The sequence below is a fragment of the Antedon mediterranea genome, chromosome 2 (genome assembly GCF_964355755.1).
Source record: "Antedon mediterranea chromosome 2, ecAntMedi1.1, whole genome shotgun sequence".
In the NCBI taxonomy this organism is placed as follows: Eukaryota; Metazoa; Echinodermata; class Crinoidea; order Comatulida; family Antedonidae; genus Antedon; species Antedon mediterranea.
The window spans coordinates 35,314,983-35,338,815 of NC_092671.1; the positions used below are offsets into that span (position 1 = coordinate 35,314,983).

Consider the following 23,833-nt stretch of genomic DNA (forward strand, 5'->3'; position numbering starts at 1 on the left):
AAATATTGATATTACAATTATGTTAATATATGACATTAACAATCTACAGTAAACAAATAAAACAATAATAATTAAACAAATATTACTAAATTAGCTACTAAGTCTAAAATAAATTGTTCTGTTGCCGAAATTGAAAAACAGGGTCAATCGGTTTTGATATTTTTTTAGTCTTCTTAAACACTAATACCATTGGGCCAAAAAAATTAAGGGAAAATTCACTCTTGCAATGCATGCAAAAAAAATCAAATTTTTATCCTTTTTTACTTTATAACTTATATTTTAATTAGAAAATAATCATATAAAATATACTATGAATTACATTACTAATGAGATAATAATTATAGTTTATACATATAAACACTTATAAAAAATTAAATATTACTGTATATGTGTTATTACTCGTACATAGAAGTTTTTATTATCAAATCAATAAAAATATTATTATACCATTACCATAAATTAGTGTATATTAAATTGAATTAATGTATTTTTGCATTTTTAGTAAATATCGTAATACCATTTAATACATTTCATCAGAGCCAGAGAATTAAAAATGTGGTATTTAATTGGAGTTTTATATTTGTGCAATGAAACAATATTTTTTATTAAAATTTAAGATCCACCAATAAAAAAAAAATTCTTTAAATACGTTGAATCAAATTATACATTATGTAGCAATAACAATTAGTATTTTTAAATACTATTAAATATTGAAGTATTCAAATATTCAATGTCAAGGTGAAATAAATATATAATATAGTTCTATTAATTATAATTACTGAATTTATGATCTTTATAATTTCTTATATTATTATCAACAGAAGTTCCACTGAAAAATACCAGAAAATTTGTAAGTAAGTGTAACACATTTTGAGAATTCTAATATTTGAAAATTCTAAATTGAATTTTGTCTTTTTATTTGGAGTCACTCTCGTGATCTTATAATCTTCATCAGTGGTAACCTTCTTTTATATTTAATAAACAAAATCGAGTACAATTTTTTCATGCTGACTGTACAGTACACCCAGAAAAGATATAATGTGAATGCTTGTGACAAGAACAAAATTGACAAAAATTGGGTCCGACGACTTTGCAAAAAATGTTAAATCACCATATATGCGAATAGTGCCTCCAGTATTCGCCGAAAGTATTTTTTAACGGTTTATTTTCGTATTATTCTATTTCTGTAGAACCATTTTGCTACGAGGCCGCCTTTAAAAAATCACGATTTTATAAAATAAACCAAATACATTAATATAAAGATATCTTTACAACTTTAAGAAAGCAAAATGGAAAATAAAGATAGTTTAGAAATATTGAAAGACAAAACAGTACACTGGAAAAGGGTTATAGAGTGAGTGCATCTTCCTTTTCTAGATTGTTAAGGTTATCTACCTTTAACTGTTCAAAATCTCCCGGCTTATTTGCTAGTATTGCTTCAAAATCGTCCGGCCCCTTTGCTCCTATTGGTTCAAAATTGTTTGCTCCCTTCACTCTTATTGGTTCAAAATCTTCAGGCCGCTTTACTCTGATAAGTTCATAATCTTCCAGGCTGTCTGATTTTCTTATTGGTTCAAATTTTTGCGAAAATTCTTGACCTCGATAAAATGCATCCAAATTAAATGTTTTAAACAGAATACTTTCGTGAGGTTGCTCCAAACCGCCCTCAAACAGAATCGCAAAGTTTTGTGTCATTTTTCCAGTAAATGGATCGGTATCTTCAAAATATGTCAGATCTGAGTACGAACTCTTCAAATTGTATACCATCCATCCTGGACTCCACGTTTCACCGCCGTCGAGGCTTAATTTCACGGTCATGTAATCACGGAACTTTCTTGATGCCGGATTCGAGAATAATAACCAACGCTTCCTTGGATGGTTCGGATCCGGGCTCGGGAATGCTATAACACTTCCCTGGAATGCAAGGAAAAACGATGATTTTAATATCAATTTCTTTTTCATTTTTTTTATATTTATTAGGAGTAGATTCTTGTCATTTGATTGGAGGATTTTTAGGTAACATTGTGGGTCACTACTCCATTGAACTCTTACATTCAAAACTGAAATTGTGTTAATATATACGAGTGCAATGCAAATTTTGTACTGACCAAAAAATCTTACCTAACTACAGTAGAACATATGTTTTATGTACACTGACTTTTACGTTCCCTGGGTTTTATGTAAGTATGCATAAAATGACCGATGACGTCATCATTTTTAGTAATTTATTACTTAAATAGTGTTATTTTCTTACATTGAAGGCGCAATTTAACAAAAAAAAACCACAAAGCCAAGGCTGTGTGAGACAAGCCACACATGCATTCCCCTATAATTAAAATTACTGAAGTATGGGCATAAAATGTATCTCCAGCTAGGCCTCACATCTAGCTACGCCTAGCCTAGATTAGTCTAGGCTAAGCTAGCGACCACTGTGTGAGTAAAGTAGGTAAACACGACAGCCTTTTTAACTACGATGTACATATTTGGGGGTTAATTTAAGGTCCACCTGGATTTTACAAATCCTATGTTTTACATATGTCTTTTGGTCCCGTACCATATGTAAAACGAAGGTTCTACTGTAATTGTGAATGTGACAAAAAGGTATATATTTACAGTACTACCATTGTCCAAAATGGTCCTGGGATGTAGTATATAATACTTAGTTTTCTCATGTTTACTCCCTAAATTTGAGGCTCCTTTACCTGGCAACCTGCTGCCTTTGATGGTATTGTATAAAAATCATCAACAATTTTAAAGCCAGGTTCAATCAATTCTTGTTTAATCTTCGGGTAAGAAAATGTCAAGCCACCATCAACGCTGTAAGACTGTATTCGAGGCAATAATGCATTTAATGTTCTTGTATTTAACATGACTGTTCCATTATCTAGTTCAACAACCTGAAAAAAAACCAGAGTTTTATGAGCATAATAATATTCTATCTACAAATTGAATATAGCCTGTTAAAACATTAATATTTTCCGGTCATACCTGCCAGTTTCTATAGCTTTACTAGCGAGTGGCCAAGCGGTTAAGACAGAGGGACCGTAATTATGGAACCATAATATCGGCAATGGTTTGAGGCTCACTCGCTCCATGGTTCTGGTGAAGTCTTTCATTAAACTCAATGAACATTTAGGTATTTCCCTGAATTGTATTCACTTAGGAGATTTTTTTTCAGGGCAATCCCTATTTGTCTCAAAAAATGTTCTTTAAAGTGCATGCGAGCATTCTGTGTACACTGGATCTAAGGTTTTAAACTGGTTCTGGTGGTAGAACAAGTCTTTTGGCAAAGGATTATAAACCGTTTATAGTCCTTATCCGAGAAGACTCGTTCTACCACCAGAACTATGGAGCGAGTGACCCTAGAACCTTTGCTGATGTTATGGCTATGTATGGTTTCAATGTTTTATCCGCTCGGCCACTCACTCAGTCAATCAAAAATTATCCTTTTAAACCTTCTTATAAGTCTATTCCAATACCCTTTCACATCTGCAAAATGTAAAAACTTGTAACAAGTTGTAACCAGGTTTGATAAGTGTGAATAATTTTGCAGAAAGGTCACCTGTGAAATCTCGGGAGATTGATGAGAGGCCTGTTTTTTGTTTCAAGAAGTTTCTGAGTTCTTACTGTGTACGCGTGTATTGGCCTGGTATTAAACTGACCTAACATAGTTATAAAATAGCGCGCAACTATATTTTTCTTCCACTATTTCTCAGGCTTCATGTATGCGTGTATGAAAACGTGTAATAAATCGGGAGATCAAACTTAGTTAAAATTGGTTATAAGTTGTAAAAAATTATGCAGATGTGAAAAGGGTACTAGAGTCCAAAACATGGTACTTACTGTAGCTTCATTAGTGTGGATGGGATACCCAGACTTTGGTTCCTGTGAAAAGGGTATTTTACCCCCCGTCTGCCAATTATCTCCAAAGTCATCACTGTAGATAACATTTGCATAATTTGTGGTGTTTGAGAAATTGTCTAAATCAACTGAAATAAAAGCAACATTTAGTTATAGTACAGTCAAGTGTAAAACTTTTCCAATACCAGACTTTTCCTGATGTCCAAAATGTTCCAAATTCATTTTTACCATTAAAAACACATTCCCAATACCAGACTTTCAAGAAAACCAGAGACTTAGCCATCCCAAACGTGTCCGATATTGAGAGAGTTGACTGTATCAAATTTAGATGATAAAAAAAGAACTATAAATATGTAGTTCTGTAGTCCGAGGTTTATTAGGGAGTTTGATGTGTGGTGACCAAATTATGACCTAACTAGGTCACTGTCTGGATCTAGAAACCATTTAGGGTATGTTCAGATTCACAGAGTTATGCTTTTGTATCGCAAGCAATGTCATATTATAATTAGCATCGTAACACCAAAGTGTTCAGATTTGGCCGAACATCTGGTATGCAGTAAATTTGATTGATTAGAGGTCAAAATCGTTGATGTTGGAGGTGGTTCAGTTTCATTACACCGCGTACGATACAAAAGCATAACTCCGTAGGTCTGAACAAGTCCTTAAACTGTGTTGAGGTGGGGAGCTAGGAAGCACTTCCAACTTCCCCACATGCACACAATAAATTGACATGACCAAAATCAGCCTAAATTCAATTCAATGTGATCATTTAAATTTGTCTTGGGACAGCCAGCGTTAATGTATCCTATTTATGGACATCCTAAACCTACCTAAATGCATGCCAATGTGATCTTTCACAAAGTAGTTTCCTGGAACCATTAAACGGCCAGATTTAAGTTTAATGCCGTGGCCTGGTCCGGGAGCATACAGCGCAGGTAGAGGGCGTATTGCTGCTAACGTTGAATCTGTGATATCTTGCGGTGCTGTCCATGTCTCACCATTGTCAAAACTCTATAATCAAAATAATGTTAACTCAATTATTAGAAAATCAAATATTTTTATCTGCTCCTGTGTTTGTAGATGAAGATGAAGTTACTGTTTCTAATAAATTATACAATTCATCTGCATGAGAGAAACGGTCCCAATGATTATTTATTTTTATTTAACCATATTTAATGAGGGTGATCCATTCAGCTATTGCTGATCATTAGGGACCCTCAGAGGTTCACAAGACAAACATACAAACAAAACATATACAAGATGCTCTACTTAAACAAAGTCTTATTACAAGTCTTTGGGAGTGGAGTTGTAATTTGGTCCTTAGAAAAAATCCTGACATGTGACGGGACTCGAACCCAGGACCCTTGAAGTGGTAGCCAAGCATCATAACCACCAGGCCACAACTCGACTTCAAAAAAAGATCTATTTCAGGCCCGTAGCCAGGGGGGGTTTTATGGTTCGGGCGAACCCCCCCTTTACAGCAAACCCCCTTAACCAACTGCGAACCCCCATCCCCGACATGCCCAATACCTCACCCTCATCTCCAAAAATCCTCCAAATACGTGCCCCACAGTACAAAAAGTTGTTTGTAAATTGAAAAATTCGTAAACTTGTTCGTGAACCTTCTTCTCTGTATGAGCGTCAACTAGTGATACGTGTCTGTAAATTTCTAAAAGCTGCAAATGAATTGCCGATTTTAACCTGAAAAATAAATGTTTGGTCCCTGCATGTAACATGATATTGACGCGTCTCATAGCGAGCTCAGCTGGCGCACGAACGATTCGTACAAAGGACACCGCCAGACAACTGCGTACCTATAATTGTTTAGTAATAATCACTGGCAGTCAGGCAGCATGCATAAAGTATATAGCCTTCCGACGTACATCAGTATTTATGTGTGACTATGAAGTATAATGTATCATAGAGGATTATAGTGAATATTAATATTTTACACTATAATATCTATGGTATCAAGTACTGTAGTTCACATTATGGCATCCGATTATTTTTTTCTAGACCACCAGCCGATACGTACTAAAATGTATCAATATCACCTATTTACATATTTATATTCCTCAACAAATTGCTGTAAATAAATATTATAGATAGAGCTAGCAAATAGCATTTGCCTTCACCCAGTGTGATTTTTTCTGGGCTGCTCCTAGATATACGTTCGCATTGAACTTGAACGCAAAACAAAATACGGAGTAAATGATCAAACAATCGGCGGTTCCGCACAGAGCACGCGCATCTAACATACGGCAACAAATAGTTATCGTCATTTAATTTATCGACGTGTTTGAGGAGGAGGAAAAAAGTATGATCTTTTTGCTCATTGGTTATATAGCACGAGAGTGTCTTTTCCGGCCATCTAGGGGTGTCATTTAACAAAATTCGCTTCGCATCAGGGTGGGGGAGTGGGGGGGGGGGGGGGGGGGGGGGGGGTGGGTTTGACCCAAATATTTAGTGTCCGAACCCCCCCTTGACAGATCCTGGCTACGGCCCTGTATTTATAGCATTGTATTGTTGCTTGTAAATAGCTTTTAGTTTAGTTATTCATGTTCTGTGTTGCTTCTTGATCTCACCGCATATTGTGAGTGCCACTGAAAGGTGCATGGTTAACAAATAAATAAATAAATAAGCCAACATATTATAAATATAAAATATACATGTTCGTTCTGATACTATCAGATCTTCATCAGAGAATGACTGGTTATTTGTATAGCAACAGCGAGCTAGAGAAATGATAGCGAGATTTTGTTTTGGAATTTTAGGCTGTACATTAATTTTAATTGAAGGCAGATAAAGGAAAGCATACATGCCAACACTCCTGTTTTGGCCGGGAGACTCCTGTATTTTAGACTTATCTCTTGGCTTAATATTGTGCTCCCGTTGTTTTCTACCAGATTACAAAGATAACTGAATTTTGATACATATTTACGATTTTTAAGGGATTGTACGACCATCTGCAGTCATAATTTTCTCAATGGATGGGATTCCCCTCACATAGCCACTTATGCAATACCGCTTTCGATGTCACACACTGCACTCGTTACCCCATGATAATAGATAGAGTGAACTGTTCACCTAAAAAAACTCCAGTTTTGTTAACTTTAGATGTTGGGATGTATGGGAAAGCTTGGTGTAGGCATTCAAGAAACAATTATAACAGATTACAATATTCATATACATATAACTTACTCTAGTAACTAGTACTGCTTGTTGATATAGGCCATCTCTCATTAATTTCCATTGTGATATATGGGACGGGATTGCTATAAATACCATGAGCAACATATCTAGTTCTTTGTCTACAATCGGTACTGGGTTCATAGTTCTGTAAATATTTAAAAAAAATAAGGATATATCAATGATCAATATTTGTTTACACAACACACAATCAATATACTAGTAAGTAATATGATCAGTAATTGTTAACATATGATCAGTAATTATTAAAATATGATCAGTAATTGTTAACATATGATAAGTAATTCTTATTCTTATTCTTTTATGGCCAAATATAAAATACATGAAGAACACGACATACAAAAAAACTAGAACTAACTGAGTGAGCTGGCATGGGACACAAAAGCGAACCTAATCACTATGACTTAAAGCCTGTGTTCCCCACTCACCCAGTTTCACAAGCAATGAATATTGTTACCAAATGATTATTAATTGTTAATATATTATGATCATTAATTGTTAATAATAATATATGATCAGTAATTGTTAACATATGATAAGTAATTGTTAACATATGATAAGTAATTGTTAATATATGATCAGTAATTGTTAACATATAATCAGTAGTGTTAATATATGATCAGTATTGTTAACATTATGATCAGTAATTATTAACATATCATCAGTAATTGTTAACAAATGATCAGTTTGTCAACATATAATCAGTATTGTTAGTATATGATCAGTAATTGTTAGTATATGATCAGTAATTGTTAACAAATGATGAGTAATTGTTAACAACATATGATCAGTAATTGTTAACAACATATGATCAGTAATTGTTTATAAGCAAACAATTAATATTTGTTAATAATATAATAATGATCGATAATTCTTAATTAATAACAGTAACACACTGACAATTAATAATTGTTCAATAATATACTTAAGTTTCAAAAACATTTCAGTAAATTATGATTTATCATTACTGTAGTGTGTTTGATAAATGATATAAATGATATAAAGATCAGAATTGTATATGTATTATAAATACATCTGTTCAATGTTCATTCATACTTCAGACATAACATTGTTTGATCAGTCTACAATACTATGCAAATGCAGTATCAACTAAAGACAATTTGTATACAAACTAGATGTTTTGTTGATAAGGGCGTGTGGCGTAAGGGCGTGTGGCGCAGTGTGTTGGACGTTGGACTACCGATCGTCAGACCTAGGTTCGAATCCAACTCTCGCCGCATTGCTTGTATCCGTAGGCAAGATACTTTACTTACGTTCCCTCTCTCCACCCAGGTGTATAAATGGGTACCCAGTTAGATCTAGACACAACTTTGCGCTGGTTACCGGCTGCATTATGGGAGTATGTTTCCATACGTGTTTGATCCCAAAAAATACTGGGGTAATAATGCTTGTAAAGCGCCTTTGAGCAGGGCGCTATATAAATGTGGTATTATTATTATTATATTATTGATATATATTTATCTGAATTTGTTCTCATAAAACATTGAGTAGTAGTTTTAGTTTATTTAATGTAAATTAGAAATGTTTCTAAATTGTCTTCTTCAAAACTCATTTTTACAATCCTTTAAAGATACAGAATGTTGTCCCCATTTTTTTTTTCCACATTTTTTTTTTATTATGCCATTTTACGGTCATAGTTATTCACTTTGACCAAAAACTGGACCGAAAAAAAAAAATGATTTACCTAATAAAAAAGTAATTTAAAGATGTACTGTTTTTTTGACTAATTCCAACAAATTTTTTTTTTTATATTTAAAAAAAAAAGTGCGTCATTTTGAAGTATCATAATAGTTATTAACCTTCACCAAAAATAATTTAACCAAAATACAGACGTTTTTTTTTTTCAAAAAATTACTTTGACTTCCAGTCAAAGTTTTCGATAAAAACATATCTCATAATGCAACATGCTTATTTGGCTTCTCTGTATGCATAATCATAAAACCTCCTCGCGATCTGTGTGAAAACACCTTCTCAACCGAGACAAGTTGTAAACAATCCTAATTAGCATCATGCATAATGCATACTCATGATTTGAAATCTTTGTTTACTTTCGCTCATGACGATTTACCAGACGAAATTTAATCAAATTAATTTACCTGTTAATTACGTAAACTTGTTTTTGCCTCGAATTTTCGACCTAAAGTGAGTAACTTTAATATTACTTTGATATGGCCAATTTAAATTTAGAATACCTTTTTTTTCATTTTTTGTGTTTCAAGGGACAGAAGTGAATAACTTTAAAAAAACTGCAAAATGGCCTATTCAAAATCTGATTTTATTAATCTTTATTTTTCATGTTTTTGGTAGACAATACATCTTTAAGATTAAAGTTGCCAGTGTATTCACGTAGCTAGGTTACCGTAAACAGACTTAACAACAAACTTTAACTAAACCATGCTACTTATTCAAGCCTGTTTATTGACTTTGAAAATCTTATAACAATGTTTGAAAAAATCCACTTTAGAAATTGAGATATCAAATCATAAAATATACTGACCAAAGGTCTGTACGTGCTTAAGTATTGGATTTTGAGAGGCTGTGAGAGAGAGCATATGCTAAAAGCCATGGTGAGAGAATGCATGGTTTAATTGACTTTTAGAATTCAGATGTTGCATACCCAGAAGCTATGTTTGCTTTTTGGAGACGGACAATGTGGTCCGTCATGTGATATATTTACTCAATCATAAGTAGCAGTTTGCTTTGAAATAAAAAGTCAATATTAACTATAAAAAAATTACAGACTACTAGGCCTATATCATTGCGATGTAACCAGTACTGTGTAAAAGTACATTAGACACTGTATAGGACAGCACTAAATGTAAATGTGATAGTGATAATATAGGTATACGGCCATACTAAATGTAAATGTGATAGTGATAATATAGGTATACGGCCATACTGCGTTGAAACACCGGTTCTCATCAGATCACCGAAGTTGGGCCCGGTTGCGTTCTGGATGGGAGACCGTCTAGAAATAGCAGCGGGTGCTGTATACACAACAGAGAGTGATGGTGTAAATTATAATATCGAACCAGCTGCCATGGTTCTGTGGAGGGCCTAATCCAAATGTCCTCAGTTTCCAGTTAAGCTCAAGAACCAGAATAATACATTTAACATTTAGACACTATAGTAAAGTAATAAATGTATGAATTTTTACGGCTATCGTTTGCATGCTTTATAACTAATTTCACTTGCATACCTTTTTGGGTGCATATACCTAGGCCTAGCCTAGAAAGAAGCTGGGCCTACCATGGCAAGCACCACTGCTCGGCGACCAAATTCCCGCCTAGCCGAGCTAACCGAAAACAATCGTGTAGCAGAATTGACAATATATAGGCCTACAAATGGTGTGTGTTTTTTTGTTTTTTTTAAATGGGGCCGCAGTGCAGACAACCTAGTTCGTACTCGTAAATCGTGCAACGAGCTTTACCTAGTATAGAGCGATCAGTATTCTGCAATACGATTTATAAATAAAGAGCGCACACGTTACTTATTTCAGCGTGTCTGATTGGCTACATCCTTGAACCCATGTTATAATATACTGTAATATTGATAGATAAATGTTACCTCATGCCTGGCATTGACACCACAGTCTTTGCGTCGCTCCATTCCACTTTCCATCCTTTTCGTTTACCTCTGCGTAATATAATATCCATATTGCCAATGTCACGGTGGGTGTCTTTTCTTGCTTCACAAAATGCCAGAAAATAGTCATTATGATACACTAATGCAGGAATTCTGAAAACAAAACAAGTTTCAAATGTGATGAATAACAAATAAATATTTCTAATATTGTTAATACCATAAAATAATTTTATGGGGCATTTTCTTCTTTTGGAAGAGAGTTGAATTAGGCCATGTTAAGCTCTGTCTACACTATCAAACTAGTTTTACATAAAAAAGTGTGATGTGCCCAAATATGGTAGTGATATACCGTATATTTCGGTGTATAAGTCGCACTTTTGACACGCAAATTTGACCTCTAAATTAAGGGTGCGTCTTATACACCGAACATAAATGCCTCACCACACAGATTGTACATCCTAGCTAGGCCTAGTAGGCTATCGTCACCTCGTTTGCTAGGCCTGAGTAGGCTAGGCCTAGCTACAGTAACTAACGTAACCGCAACCTGCTTCTGCCTAGTTTTCAAGGCATTTTAGCATGATGTTATACTAAATATGATGAAAAGATTTGTTCATTATGGCGATAAAATTTCATTTGTAAACGTTTAGGTACGATTGGAATAGTATTTATTTATACAGTAGTTATACGCACGATCGCCGTACCCCCAGCGCAAGCCCTTCTCTTGGCGGCCACATGGTGTACGGTATTCGACTAGTATATTCTCCAGGTGATTATAGAATGGACCTAGCGTACACACTTCTCGGATACATAGATACTAATCGAATACGATTGTCCGTGAAAACGTGTGCCCTCTCGAAATGATCGAGCGAGGCTAGCCCACACTCGCAGCCCACACGTACGTGTTACACACACGGTCATGCACTCGATGTTGCGGCTGTTGAGGCTGGGCGCAGCCGAGCCTAGGACTAGGTAAGAAAAAACCTAAATAAAGGACGCCGTTGCAGATATAACAAAATATATTATTACAATAATATTGATTACACTTTAAAAAAACATTGTTTTGATGAAATATAAGGTGCGTCTTATACACCGACGATATAAAAAATACCGATATTTTACTCTCAGTTAGGGGTGCGTCTTATACACAACAGGTGCGACTTATACACCGAAATATACGGTAGTCAAAATATGGTAGTGATATGACATCAATATGTCCATATATGGGCACATCACATTTTTTTGTCGCATAACGTTTGATAGTGTAGACAGAGCTTAATACTATAGTAATACCATAAAATAATTTATTTTTAATAAATACATTATTTTACGGGGTGTTTTAATTCTTTTAGAAGTGAGTTGAATTAGGCTATGTAATGTTATGATAATTCATTTTTTTCATAGCAAAGATGAGCGAGACCTTAAATTCTAAGATCAAGTTAAAAAAAAAGGCAGTGATGCTCTGCCTCGAGTGAATGAATGAGTGGCCGAGTGGTTAAGAAAGGGGAACCGTAATTACATAGCTATAACATCAGCAAGGGTTCGAGGCTCACTCGCTCCATGGTTCTGGTGGTATAACAAGTCTTCTTGGATGAGGAATATAAACCGTAGGTCCAATGTACACATCTAGCTCATGTGCACTTTAAAGAACCTACAGTAGTACCTGTACATCTTTCGAGACGAGTAGAGGGTTACCCCGGTGTATTTAGAGTACACACAGCCACTGTCACTTACAGCCACTGATCATAACTGGGCCCTCTGGGAGAACAGTCTTTGACTGAAGAGGCTACCCACTATAAAGAAATAATTAATAATAAACAATAATTAAAATCTATAGGGGGAAATGCAAATACTCTTTTGATTTAAGATGGAAATAGTGAATAAAACTTAACTTAGAACAGTAGGTATGTTATAAAACAAATAATGTTTTGTATTAGTTATTACCTCCGCCAAGGAGGTTATGTTTTCACCCCTGTATGTTTGTGTGTGTGTTTGTGTGTGTGTCTGTGAACAGCCTGGAGGCCACAGTTTTTATCCGATTCTCACCAAATTTGGCCACAATGATCTATGCCTCAAAAGCTCGGACGAGTTCGAATTTGAGGGGAAAAGGTCATAGGTCAAGGTCACAACTAACAAAAAACTATTTTACTGCCTAGAAACCACAGTTTTTATCCGATTCTCACCAAACTTAGCCACAATGATCAATGACTCATCATATAATTGTGGTTACATTTTGAAGGGTCAGGGTCAAAGATCAAGGTCCACAAAAAACAAAAACAAAAAAGAAATAAAAAAATAATATTTTAAAAAAAACTTCAGTGGGACTTGAACCAGCGATCTCAACTGTGAGAGGCTGGATACATAACCATTACACCAAACCCTCATCCACAACTTTGTAGTGTGCAGTTAGCCTATTTACACTTAGACCTAATAAAAAAACAATTAAAAAAAATAAATATATTTTCCAGTGACATTTTATGTAGGGGAATTTTACAATAGTCGGAGGTTTGTACTCTCGGAGTACCCTCTAGTTTGTAATTGTGTATGGTCTGGGTTCCAGACGGAGTTTTTGCCTAATATTAGAAAAAAGATCAATATTTTGGCACATATGGTGTTTCATATGTATCCTACTTGAGCTTGTATTTCAGACAAACGTCGAAAAGCCTTGAAATAACTACGGACTTGGAACAAGTCTAGCTACAGTAGTATATAGACTAGATTCATTATTCACACAGACTTGTACAAATATTATATCATATTTGTAGACCATATATTCAAAGTTGCTTTATGGCTATAAAGCAATTCAGAATAAACTAATCATTTAATTTATTTAATCAATATTTTAAAGCACAACCATTATGTTGCCATATTGATAAGATGTATAATTCGTGCGGTTTCAACAACAGATGCAGACAACAAAAATAACAATTTGAAAGTATAATACAATAAAAAAAACATAAATTACATTGGATCACAATATTATAATGTTTAATATTTGTTTTAGGGACCATGTCAAAATTATTTTACTGCTGAGTTTACTGCAGTAACTACAATTTGTTTACAGCACTTTTTAACTGGTTTAGGTACTTATTCAAATAAACATCCCCCTTGAATATACACCCCCCCCCCCCTCCCTCCCAATAGAGCCTTTATTTATTTCTCTGCCACATGCACATATACAGTACACAATATTGTATTACAACTAATATAACACATTTCTATTTGTAGTAGAATTCATTGATTGACATGATCTAAAATTTACCAAGCATTTTGATACAATTTTCACTGTATTTTATCACTTCTCGATATTACTTGTGTTGTATTTTTTCATATCTAGGGGTATTTATTTGATTATGCATGTTGTTACCATATTATACCCCATCCCAAAAAAAGCCACCCCAAAATAAACATCTCCTTAATAACGCTCCTGAAAAATAAATGCCCCAGGAAATACGATAATAAATTATTTAGCAAGCCTATTCTGTATATTCATATTTTGTTGGGCGTGGCACAGCTAATCAGGAAGAAGATGTTGGCCTATTTTCCTAATCCTTGGCGCAATGAAGCTAATTGCTGTTTTCTGTACGTTGGTATAATGTGGTGTTATGATAAAATTCCCCTACATAAGATTTCTCCCGATTATACAGTGTGTGATTAGGCTAATTTCACTACAACTTGATGAATGTAAGTTTGGTGTAATGGTTTGGACCTATACATTTATAGGTCCATGGTTATATATCCAACCTTACACAGTTGAGGTCCCTGATTCATCATCTTTAGTATTTTTATTATTATTTTTTATTATTAATAATGTTACATATTTTAATTTTTCTACTATGAACCCAATTTTACGTTAGGATGTTACTCAGCATTGGTTCGCATGCTTTTGAAAATTGTATATCTTTTAACACTAGCAGGTCTGAAAATAATTATCAAAGATTGTCTGGATTGCCTCCAAAATTTAATGGAATGGTCCACGACCACATATCTATCTGTAATTTCAATTTAGTAAAGATCTGGCAATAAATTTTTGGGTAATCCTGCAAACAAACACCCACCCACACACGCGACATAACCTCTTGTCAGAGGTAATAAAATACACATTGTTTACTGTTGTTAATGATTCTACCACATTAAAATAAAACTTGAATTAAAACTATGTACTGTTATAGAGATGTTGATACGGTCCCTTATGTATAGACAATGAAAACTGCAACGGTTGAAATAATTTTAAAAAAAGGCTGTATTGTATTTTTAATGTAATCTTTTTCTCCCTGTTCTTTGTCATTTATTTTGTTGTCTAATGTTTTGTCATTGGCTAACAATAGGTTGTTGTAGTACTATACAAAAAAATGTTTATGAGTGCAGTGAATAGGATATTTCCATAAAGAATGAAACGAAGGATGGATTGGTCTATGCATTAGATATTAATATCTCTATGGTCGATTTTACAAAATATTCATCATTTGTTGTTATTGAGAATTCTCATTGTAATAATATGTTATGTAATTGTAATTAAAAAAATGTTGGATTATTTGATTAGTATTTTATTATTGAATTTTAAAATTAAATAAAATACTGATAATTGTGATAAACAAACATAGTTATAATACTGTAAGGCATTATGAATTATAAAATACTAAAAGAATGAAGTACCCACCCCTAGTTATTTTCTGATTGTTTATTATCTTTTTTTCTCTTCTCAACCCCACTCTAGAAACCTTCCCAGTACAAATTCTGGTCATTTTTATACATCATTATTCCACTGAACCTCAATTGAGGTGTATGATTGTGTGCAGTCTTTCATTTTTTAAATTGTATGTTTATGCAAGGCAATCTACCAACAGGAGGCTGAGCTCCGCAGATCAAAGTGTTTATCTGTGGCTGCAACAAGATCAGTTCCACTCCCATTTCAGACACCATGCACTGCAGAGAGTACATACAGTAGTACAGTACTGTGGGTATTTGTTGCAGCCAGACATAAGATAAAAAGACTGTTACAAGTTCCTATCTTGGCAAGTCAAGCTCAGTGTGCTGTTGTTAGATTGCCTTGGTTTATGTAAATCATGCGAATCATAAAAGTAAAAAAAAAAAATATTAAGCGTGGTTCCCACTAGCGACGCAACACAAGGACGTAACGCAACGCAAGTGAATTGACCAATCACAAGCGATGGCTTATTCGCTTGTGATTGCTAACTGTCTATAACTTCGCTTGTCATTGGTTAAAACGCTTGCTTTGCGTTTACGTCCTTGCGTTACCTTCTAGTGGGAACCAAGCTTTAAAGTCTATTATTTTTATTGACAAGATGGTCTAGATTTGATTACTAATCATAATTCTAATTTGTATGTAGGCCTACTGAAAGTAAACAAGATAAACGTCAGAGAACAAACTTGGTTTAGCCGTGGGTGGTAGGTATAGTTAAAAATCTTGTCTTATTGCACAATATTTACAGCCCAACAGCATCAAATTGACTTTTTAACAGGATCTACTGTACATATGGTGGGCGGAGGGGGCTGAATCCCATAGGCTAAATTTCCTGCACCCCAGTACAAGGTTCAATTTAAATGGTTTTATATTTCACCGATTAGTAGTACAGTACACAGTAGTGTAGTATAATTTGACCTCTTTGTGAACTATGACATGTTGACATTCAGGATGGCCGCCCTTACAGAGCACTGGTGTTAATGTGAGGCAATAAAAAGATATTTAATGGATTAACATTAAGGGAATATAATTTAATTAAAACCATTTTCTAATAATAATTTAAAATATAATATAAAAACTTAAGATAAAAATATTAAAGTTAGGCGTAGCAAATGAAGCCTTTTTATTTGGAGACTTTATGAAAATGAGCACAGTTGTAAATTAAAATGCATTCTTGTTGTAGCCAGAAAGACATCAATGGCGATATTTGTGAAAAATCTAATTCTGATCTAGATAATATTATGCAAGTCTGAATACAGATCAATGACATATGTGGCTTAAATCAAACACACAATGAAGTACAGTATTTCTAAATTGGCAAATTGCGCCAGCTGCATGTGAAGTTTAAAGGGGGATTCTGGGTTTAAAATTGCTTTTAAATATCGTTTATTTATTAAATAAAAAATATTATAACAATATAGACATGTCAGAATGAAGAAGTAATAACGAGAAATTAAAAAAATTAAATTTCATATACATTTTAGGGTAAATTCATGGAAAGTCTGTTTTTCAGCAGCTTAGGGAAGCTCATTAATATTCATGAGATATTCACAAAATCACGTCACCAGTGGATTCCAAACTCGCGACGTCATGTACGTTGTCTTTGTCAACTAATTTACATCTCTCTCCCCTGTCAAACGACGACCACCCGATCATTGTGAAATACATTTTTTGAGATTTTCTAAGCTAGGCCTAAAGTGTAATAATAACAATAGTAGCATATATTTATTTGACATTTAATGAAATACAAAATTTAGTACAGATTACGGAGTCATAAATTATACTATTTTTATACCTCTATAGTACAGATCGTATTATCGGCTTCACGTACAATACTACTCGAGGCCTAGCCTAATGGGCGAGAGCCATTTTGACTAGGGATTCCATGCCACGATGGCTACGTTAAAACAGTGGGGCCCATAGCCCTAGCTAGCCTACTACTAGACGATTGGCCCATAAATAACAAAACCCATCCTATCAACCAAACTCATAAACAATCTAAACCTAAAACGTTCTACAAAATCGGCTGTAAATATTGAAGCAAAACAAGGTCCAATCGCCGTCCACACGTATGGTGTCCCGATCGTCTAAAATAAAATAGGCTTAGTTTACTCTCCAAAAAAGCGGATACTCATGCATCAAGCAAGTAGACCAGGTAGTAGGAAGGAGACCTAGCCGATCCGGCCCAGTTAAAAATTGAGCTAGCTAGTGTAGTAGACCCTATGCGAATTGATACTACCAGGCCTTTTACTATAGGCTGCACTACACAAATATTCCAACTCTCTCATTCGAGCTATATTATCTATACCATTCCGGTAGGTCGAGTCGACCTTCAATCAAATACTGTATATCGTTCATGTTGTGATTATAGACGGGGTATACTCGACCCGACCAGTTTGGTATTGTTGTATCTGCTTATCACGTGACGATGCCAGGCATGGGCAGTAGAGAGAGCACGTGTATCGTCGTCTCGCTCGATCCGATCCTCAGCAGGAATGTACAGTATACGTTACGCTTCATTGATTTTGATTTTTCCCTAAGTCGGTGCGAAAATCGGCAAACGTAAAGTGCAAACATATCTAATTTTTCACTATTTTGATGAATTTTCATAAAAAATTGACTTTATAAATGGGAAGACCGACTACAATTACATCAGATAAGTATAATTTTACAAAAGTAATTGATATGGTTAATGATAACGAGTCGTCGGAAGACGGACCATTTCACGAATTTCCTATTTTGTAACCACAGTGTGATTTTGCCGTAGCTGCACTTGTAATCTGGCCTGATTTCACAGCCTTCGTTCTGCTTCACTGGGCGCTTATATAAATTGAAACTTTTACCGTTCAAGAGACAAACAAATATATTTTACATTTTTTACTATTCATTTTAAACCCGGAACTCCCCTTTAAAATAGACACAAGGAGCATGCAAATCAAACTAACAGTAATGGTACTGATATGAATCCTGGATATACATTAAGAACCCTGGATATACATTAAGAACCCTGGATATACATTAAGAGCCCTGGGTGTACATTATGGACCCTGGGTGTACATTATGGACCCTGGGTATACATTATGGACCCTGGATATACACTATGGACCCTGGATGTACACTATGGACCCTGGATGTACACTATGGACCCTGGATGTACACTATGGACCCTGGATATACACTATGGACCCTGGATATACACTATGGACCCTGGATATACACTATGGACCATGGATGTACACTATGGACCCTAGTTGACACTATGGACCCTGGAAATGGACACCATAGATCTTAGACTACTAGGAAGTACACTATAGACGCTGGATGTACATTACAGATAGTGGATCATTATGGACACTGGAAACTAAAAGTTTTTAATTTATATTTACCTTGATGTATTGTAGCCGTGTTGACCTCTACTAAATATTACTGAAAAATAAGAAGAAAGAGAAATAGCTTAATTTACGATGTCAAAGAATACCTAATTTTAACTGCATCCTGATTAATACATACATTCTTTCAATCTACTGTACAATCAAATTGTAATAATACTTTTATGCAGAAAAAAATTCATAGTTTACCTGTTGTTTCTGATTCGATAGGTCCAAATGAAGCATACTCTATCGTTTTTCTTCTTGTTATGTATTTTAATGATTTTTCATTGTTCAGCAACACTATAGAATTCCAATCCCATATTACCCACAATGTTAGACAGCACCCCATTACAAATAGCATTCCTGAATTGTATTTTCTTATAAACGGCATTATCATTGTTGTAATTAAAAAATAATACTATTAAAAATATTTTTCTTTGCAGATACTCTCATAGATGGTATGTGTCACAGGCATCCATTGCCATACAGTATAACATAACTGATGTTTACATTGCTTTAAAGCTGAAATATACAAACATTTTATTCTGTAAGAAGAGAGTGTGAATTTGGTTAGCAACTTTTTTAGTAAGGAAGAAAAATATTATATTTTGTTATTAAGTCAGACTTTAGTTATTTTCAGATATTCTTGACATATTCTTTCAGATTGAAAGTTGCTTTATGTTTGGTGTCAATACAAACAGTAATGAAATACCTACTGGCCTTGACCAACACTATACACTGTGAGAATAGCTCACATATTTTCAGCGTTTCGCCATTATATTTTAAACTCTTTATTTACCATACCTAGATGTTTGTTCTATTCAAGTTTAAAGGGCAGGAGGCCTGATTTTCTTAGTGTATAGCGAATATAGTGTTGCTTCGCTGGCGGAACTGTAACTAGGTAGTAGGCCTACAGCAAAGATTGTGCAAAAAAAAACCAGCTAGGCCTAATTGCAAAAAAAGCCAGTAGTATCTACTTCTACTAGCCCTACACTATAACTACTAATCTACTACTGTTACGTCGTCTATTGAATACTACACTTCTAATAATAATAGTAGCTAGGACCGCGCCTCCTAACTAAGCGTGGTGGTAACGACTAACTAGCTAGGCCTGGCCTAGCAGGCCCTCACCTACTACTAGTACTAGCTTGGCTAGTACTAAGTAGTATTAGCTAGGGCCAGGCCTAGGCTAGTACTAAGCAGAAGTACCACTGCCAGCCTACCTACACTGTACTACTAGCTAGGCCTACTCTAGACCTCGACATTCACATAAACAAAAGGAGAGGAGGCAACTATTACGAGCATTAAGCTCACAGCCTCTTTTAATCACTAAAGGTAAGACCAGCCTAGAACTTCTTTTTACAGAGGCCTACCCTAGGCCTAGTTCTAACTAACTAAGCAAGCCCAAGGCCTTGCCCTTGTTGCTACTGCGCGGTACCATCCACTACCGTACCATCATACTATTAGTAGGCCTAGGCCTATATAGCCATCATTTTAATTATAAGCAAGAAGGCCTATCTACAACATACTTACGTTTATGGGCTACCTATATAACATTAAAGAAGCCTATGACTGTACAATTCATTTTACTTACACCAATATCTTTACTCTGCTGTTATAGGCCTAGGAAGCCTAGGCTAGCTATGTTCTTTACTTTGCTTTAATAAAACATTTATTACACGTTTTGATTTTTCAGTTTGTTTGACGTGTGTAAAAAATTAATGAAGTATGACGCCCTCTATAATTTTATTTATTTATTTATTTTATTTTATTCAATTTTCAGGCACAAAAATACATGACAAAAAGACAGCGGTGCATAATAATACATTACACAAAAAAAAGATGAAGGAGAGAGGACCAAAACTTTTATCTATTGGTATATAATGCCTCTCTCCATTTGTAGTACATTTGAATCAATCAACAAATATTTATATATACAAATTAACATTCCGTTTTCGCTTTTCATGATTCTTGTAAGAAATCGGTAAGTCGAAATCCTTAAATATTCATAAAATGATGGAATATTGCTTTCCACAAACAAATTCCTCGCACAAATCTGGGTTGTCCCAACAACCTCCGGAAAGCATCATTATAACAAACTTTAAGTCGGTTGATATCTTTTTTTTAAATGATTAGACCATAAATGAGAACAGTACATGTTAATACAATATGATCTAAACAAAAAACATTTGATTGATTTGGAGCAGTATGAAAATTTCCGATAGAGATCTATATTGGCGTTTTATATCTGCCTCTTTTAAAAGAGTTAAAATATGGCCTAAGTAGGGCCTACGTAAAATTATTAACATACTCCAGCGCCTTATCACCCAATAGGCCTACTGTTTTAGGAGCCCCATAGATTACGAATAGTGGGACAAAAACAGCATAGGCCTACAGTTAGACTTTTTATTACATAATACTACCCCCGCCTCTCTCAATTGGAAAGGGGAGTTTTACTTTATGTATAAATCTATAAATAAAACGCAAAAATCATTATTGATATATTATATAATTATTTTGGCGTTTTCTGTTTTTGAAAGTTTTAATTATTGACTGGACCTCTACTGGGATACTGTACTAGCCTAGCCTTATTAGGAAGCTACAGTAGGCTACAAGAAAACTCTCCCATTTTAGTCCATTATATAAATTTAAATTAAGTCACCATTAGGCCTATATATAATGATGTGTTGGTGTTTTGGTATTATTTTTAAAATAACAAAAATAATTCATAAAGTTATTGATATGCTGATGATTTAGCGTTTTGGTTTTGACTTTCATTAGGCAAGCGTACTCATTGTTGACGATTTATCCAACGCTTTTTCATAAAAGGTAACGCGTTATAAAATCTTCTGTATGGTCACGTGTTTTTCGTCGAGAGGAGAGATTGTAAGCGGATACCACGCGGTTCGTACATTAGTACGGTATGTACTCCAAATTAAGACTATTGCCTTTTCATGTTCATTTAATTAATTAACTGATATTTGCGCACTTTGTAGATATTGAAACGCCGCTTTCTACGGGTAGGCATACCTACCGTGTCGTCGTCTGGCTGGTGGGCTGGGTCACGAACTCAAGGAAGAAGTAAATAAAAAGGACTCGTAAATCGTATCAGCAGTTCAATTTATGTGTATTTAAAGGCTAGGTGCGGGCAAAAAAAAGTTCAAGTATAATTTTTTACACGATTAAAAAAAGCACTGTCGGTGAGGCTGGGGGTTAAATTCACATCAATATCCTTTTTAACGTTGTGAAGACAGAGCGCTGGATTAAAAAAAAAAGATGTAAAAAAGCATATATGCCTGTAAAATGTGTAATGTACAGTAGTAGTAGGCCTACAGTAACTAACTAAAAAAAGTTTGATTTTATATTAGAATTGCCAATCCTGCATTTGACAATTGTAAGAGAGCACATGTTTTTTCGTAAACAACAACTCAATAGCTGCTTCAAAATAAATAATTAGAAAAATGTTTTGGTAGCCTATTTTATAGCATCACAAATCTCTTTTATAGTTACAGACAGGTTTCTATCTGAAGATGATTTCCATGTCAGTGTTTCTAAGTCGTGGTCGTTACAAGTGGAAAACGTTGCATACTACACTGATAAGAATGTCTTCTTCATCTCAGAAACAATCTTTATTGGAGAGATCAAATTTTAAGTATTTTCTACCAATACAAAGTCGTTGGGCGGACAATGATCAATATGGCCATGTTAACAATATCAAATACTATTCTTACTTTGATACAGTAATTAATCACTATCTTATCAAACACTGCAAACTTAATACAAATCTGAAGACAACAGATTTGATTGGTTTAATGGTTGAGACAGAATGTTCATTCCACCGTCCTCTCAGCTTTCCTGAAGTGGTCTTATCAGGACTGAGCGTCACTAAAATTGGCAACTCTAGTGTGCACTACAAGATTGGATTGTTCGCAGAAACAGACGATTCTCAAAGAATGCTTTCAGGGGGCAGTTTCAACGAGGAAGATTTTTCTAGTCATAAACGAGAGGCATGCGCAGTTGGAAAGTGTATCCACGTGTTTGTAAACCCAAAGAAAAACAATGAATCTGTGCCTATACCAAATGAAATGAGAATTCCATTAGAAAAATTGTTAATTGACAATTATGTTAGTAAATTATAGGATGGCCTAGATATTCGATAATTAAATAATGAATTTAGACTTTAAGCGCATAATGCATAAAGCCTCTATGCGCTTCACATAAAAATAAAAGTAGGCCTAATCCATGAAATAAATAACATAAACAAATTGTGTTCATTCTTTAAATGTTATTACTAGTGTTTTTTTTGTGTGTTTCGATATTTAGCTGCTATTATATTATTATAAACACTTACTTCAAAATGGATTACATTTACATAAAATAAACACACAACATGTGTAGGCCTATACACATTCTGCTTTTTTGGCGGCGGTCCATCTAAATTGGCCGCTACGATCCGTTCGTGAACTACAAATACAATACAAAAATCACAATGCAATAATAGCATAGGCGTTTAAATTTTTTATATATTCTGTATATTTTATATTCATTTTTAAATTGTATTTTACAGGGGTTGCGGACACAAATGTGTTATGGCGCTCTGTTGCTGTCGCAACCCCTGGACCGCTTGTTGTCGAATAAAGAAATGAAATGAAATGAAAAAGTCGATTCAGGAAAATGTGGTATCAGCAAATCAGGAGGTTTGTATTATAGAGACTCCATTTGTCTATTCCATTCTATTCAGGTTTTATATGGCGCCCTACAAAGAACAGAGCGCCTAACAATACTTAGTAATTATTTAAAAAGAAAAGTTTTAAGTTGACGTTTAAATAGAAGTGCCGAATTTGCTCCTCTCAAATCGACAAGTAGCGCGTTCCAAATCCGCGGAGCGGCGACAGAAAAAGCATTGTCACCATGCTTTCCGATTAGATCGTGGAACGAAAAGTCGAGTGGAATCATTAGAGGGAGCGAAGTCGACACTGTAATTAAATGAAAGCTGGTCACGGTTAAACTTAATTAAACAAAAACAATAACTTTTTTTTTTATATGAAGCCAATGGAGATAATAAACAAGCCAAAGTCTATTC

General features: G+C 34.6%; 2 protein-coding genes across 3 annotated transcripts; one reads left to right on the forward strand and one right to left on the reverse strand.

Annotated features, from left to right (window-relative positions):
• Window positions 1-738: 738 nt before the first annotated feature.
• LOC140040881 (sialidase-2-like) lies at window positions 739-21,857 on the reverse strand. 2 transcript variants are annotated; one of them, XM_072087138.1, is made up of 9 exons: window positions 21,785-21,857; window positions 18,958-19,272; window positions 18,766-18,805; window positions 10,660-10,830; window positions 7,063-7,198; window positions 4,692-4,872; window positions 3,844-3,989; window positions 2,703-2,897; window positions 739-1,914 (listed from the first exon to the last, which is right to left on the reverse strand). In XM_072087138.1, exons 2-9 carry the CDS (start codon window positions 19,145-19,147, stop codon window positions 1,348-1,350), a joined length of 1,626 nt encoding a protein of 541 aa, XP_071943239.1. In that variant the 5' UTR covers window positions 19,148-19,272; window positions 21,785-21,857; the 3' UTR covers window positions 739-1,347. The 2 variants fall into 2 exon arrangements, with proteins under 2 accessions (XP_071943239.1, XP_071943238.1); XM_072087137.1 differs by lacking the exon at window positions 21,785-21,857 and adding an exon at window positions 20,345-20,438.
• Window positions 21,634-23,338, forward strand: LOC140040882 (uncharacterized). The gene is made up of 2 exons (XM_072087139.1): window positions 21,634-21,671; window positions 22,257-23,338. The coding sequence occupies exon 2, from the start codon at window positions 22,281-22,283 to the stop codon at window positions 22,887-22,889; it is 609 nt and encodes a 202-aa protein (XP_071943240.1). The 5' UTR covers window positions 21,634-21,671; window positions 22,257-22,280; the 3' UTR covers window positions 22,890-23,338.
• Window positions 23,339-23,833: the final 495 nt, after the last annotated feature.

Bases quoted from the DNA above. Each gene is read 5' to 3' on its own strand.
- LOC140040882 (XM_072087139.1), top strand. From the start codon at position 22,281: ATGATTTCCATGTCAGTGTTTCTAAGTCGTGGTCGTTACAAGTGGAAA.
- LOC140040881 (XM_072087138.1), bottom strand. From the start codon at position 19,147: ATGATAATGCCGTTTATAAGAAAATACAATTCAGGAATGCTATTTGTA. The intron at 10,831-18,765 runs GTAAATATAAAT...TTTTGTTTTCAG, and splicing joins CACGGCTACAATACATCAAG to AATTCCTGCATTAGTGTATC. The intron at 4,873-7,062 runs GTAAGTTATATG...TTTTGATTATAG, and splicing joins AAGCAGTACTAGTTACTAGA to AGTTTTGACAATGGTGAGAC.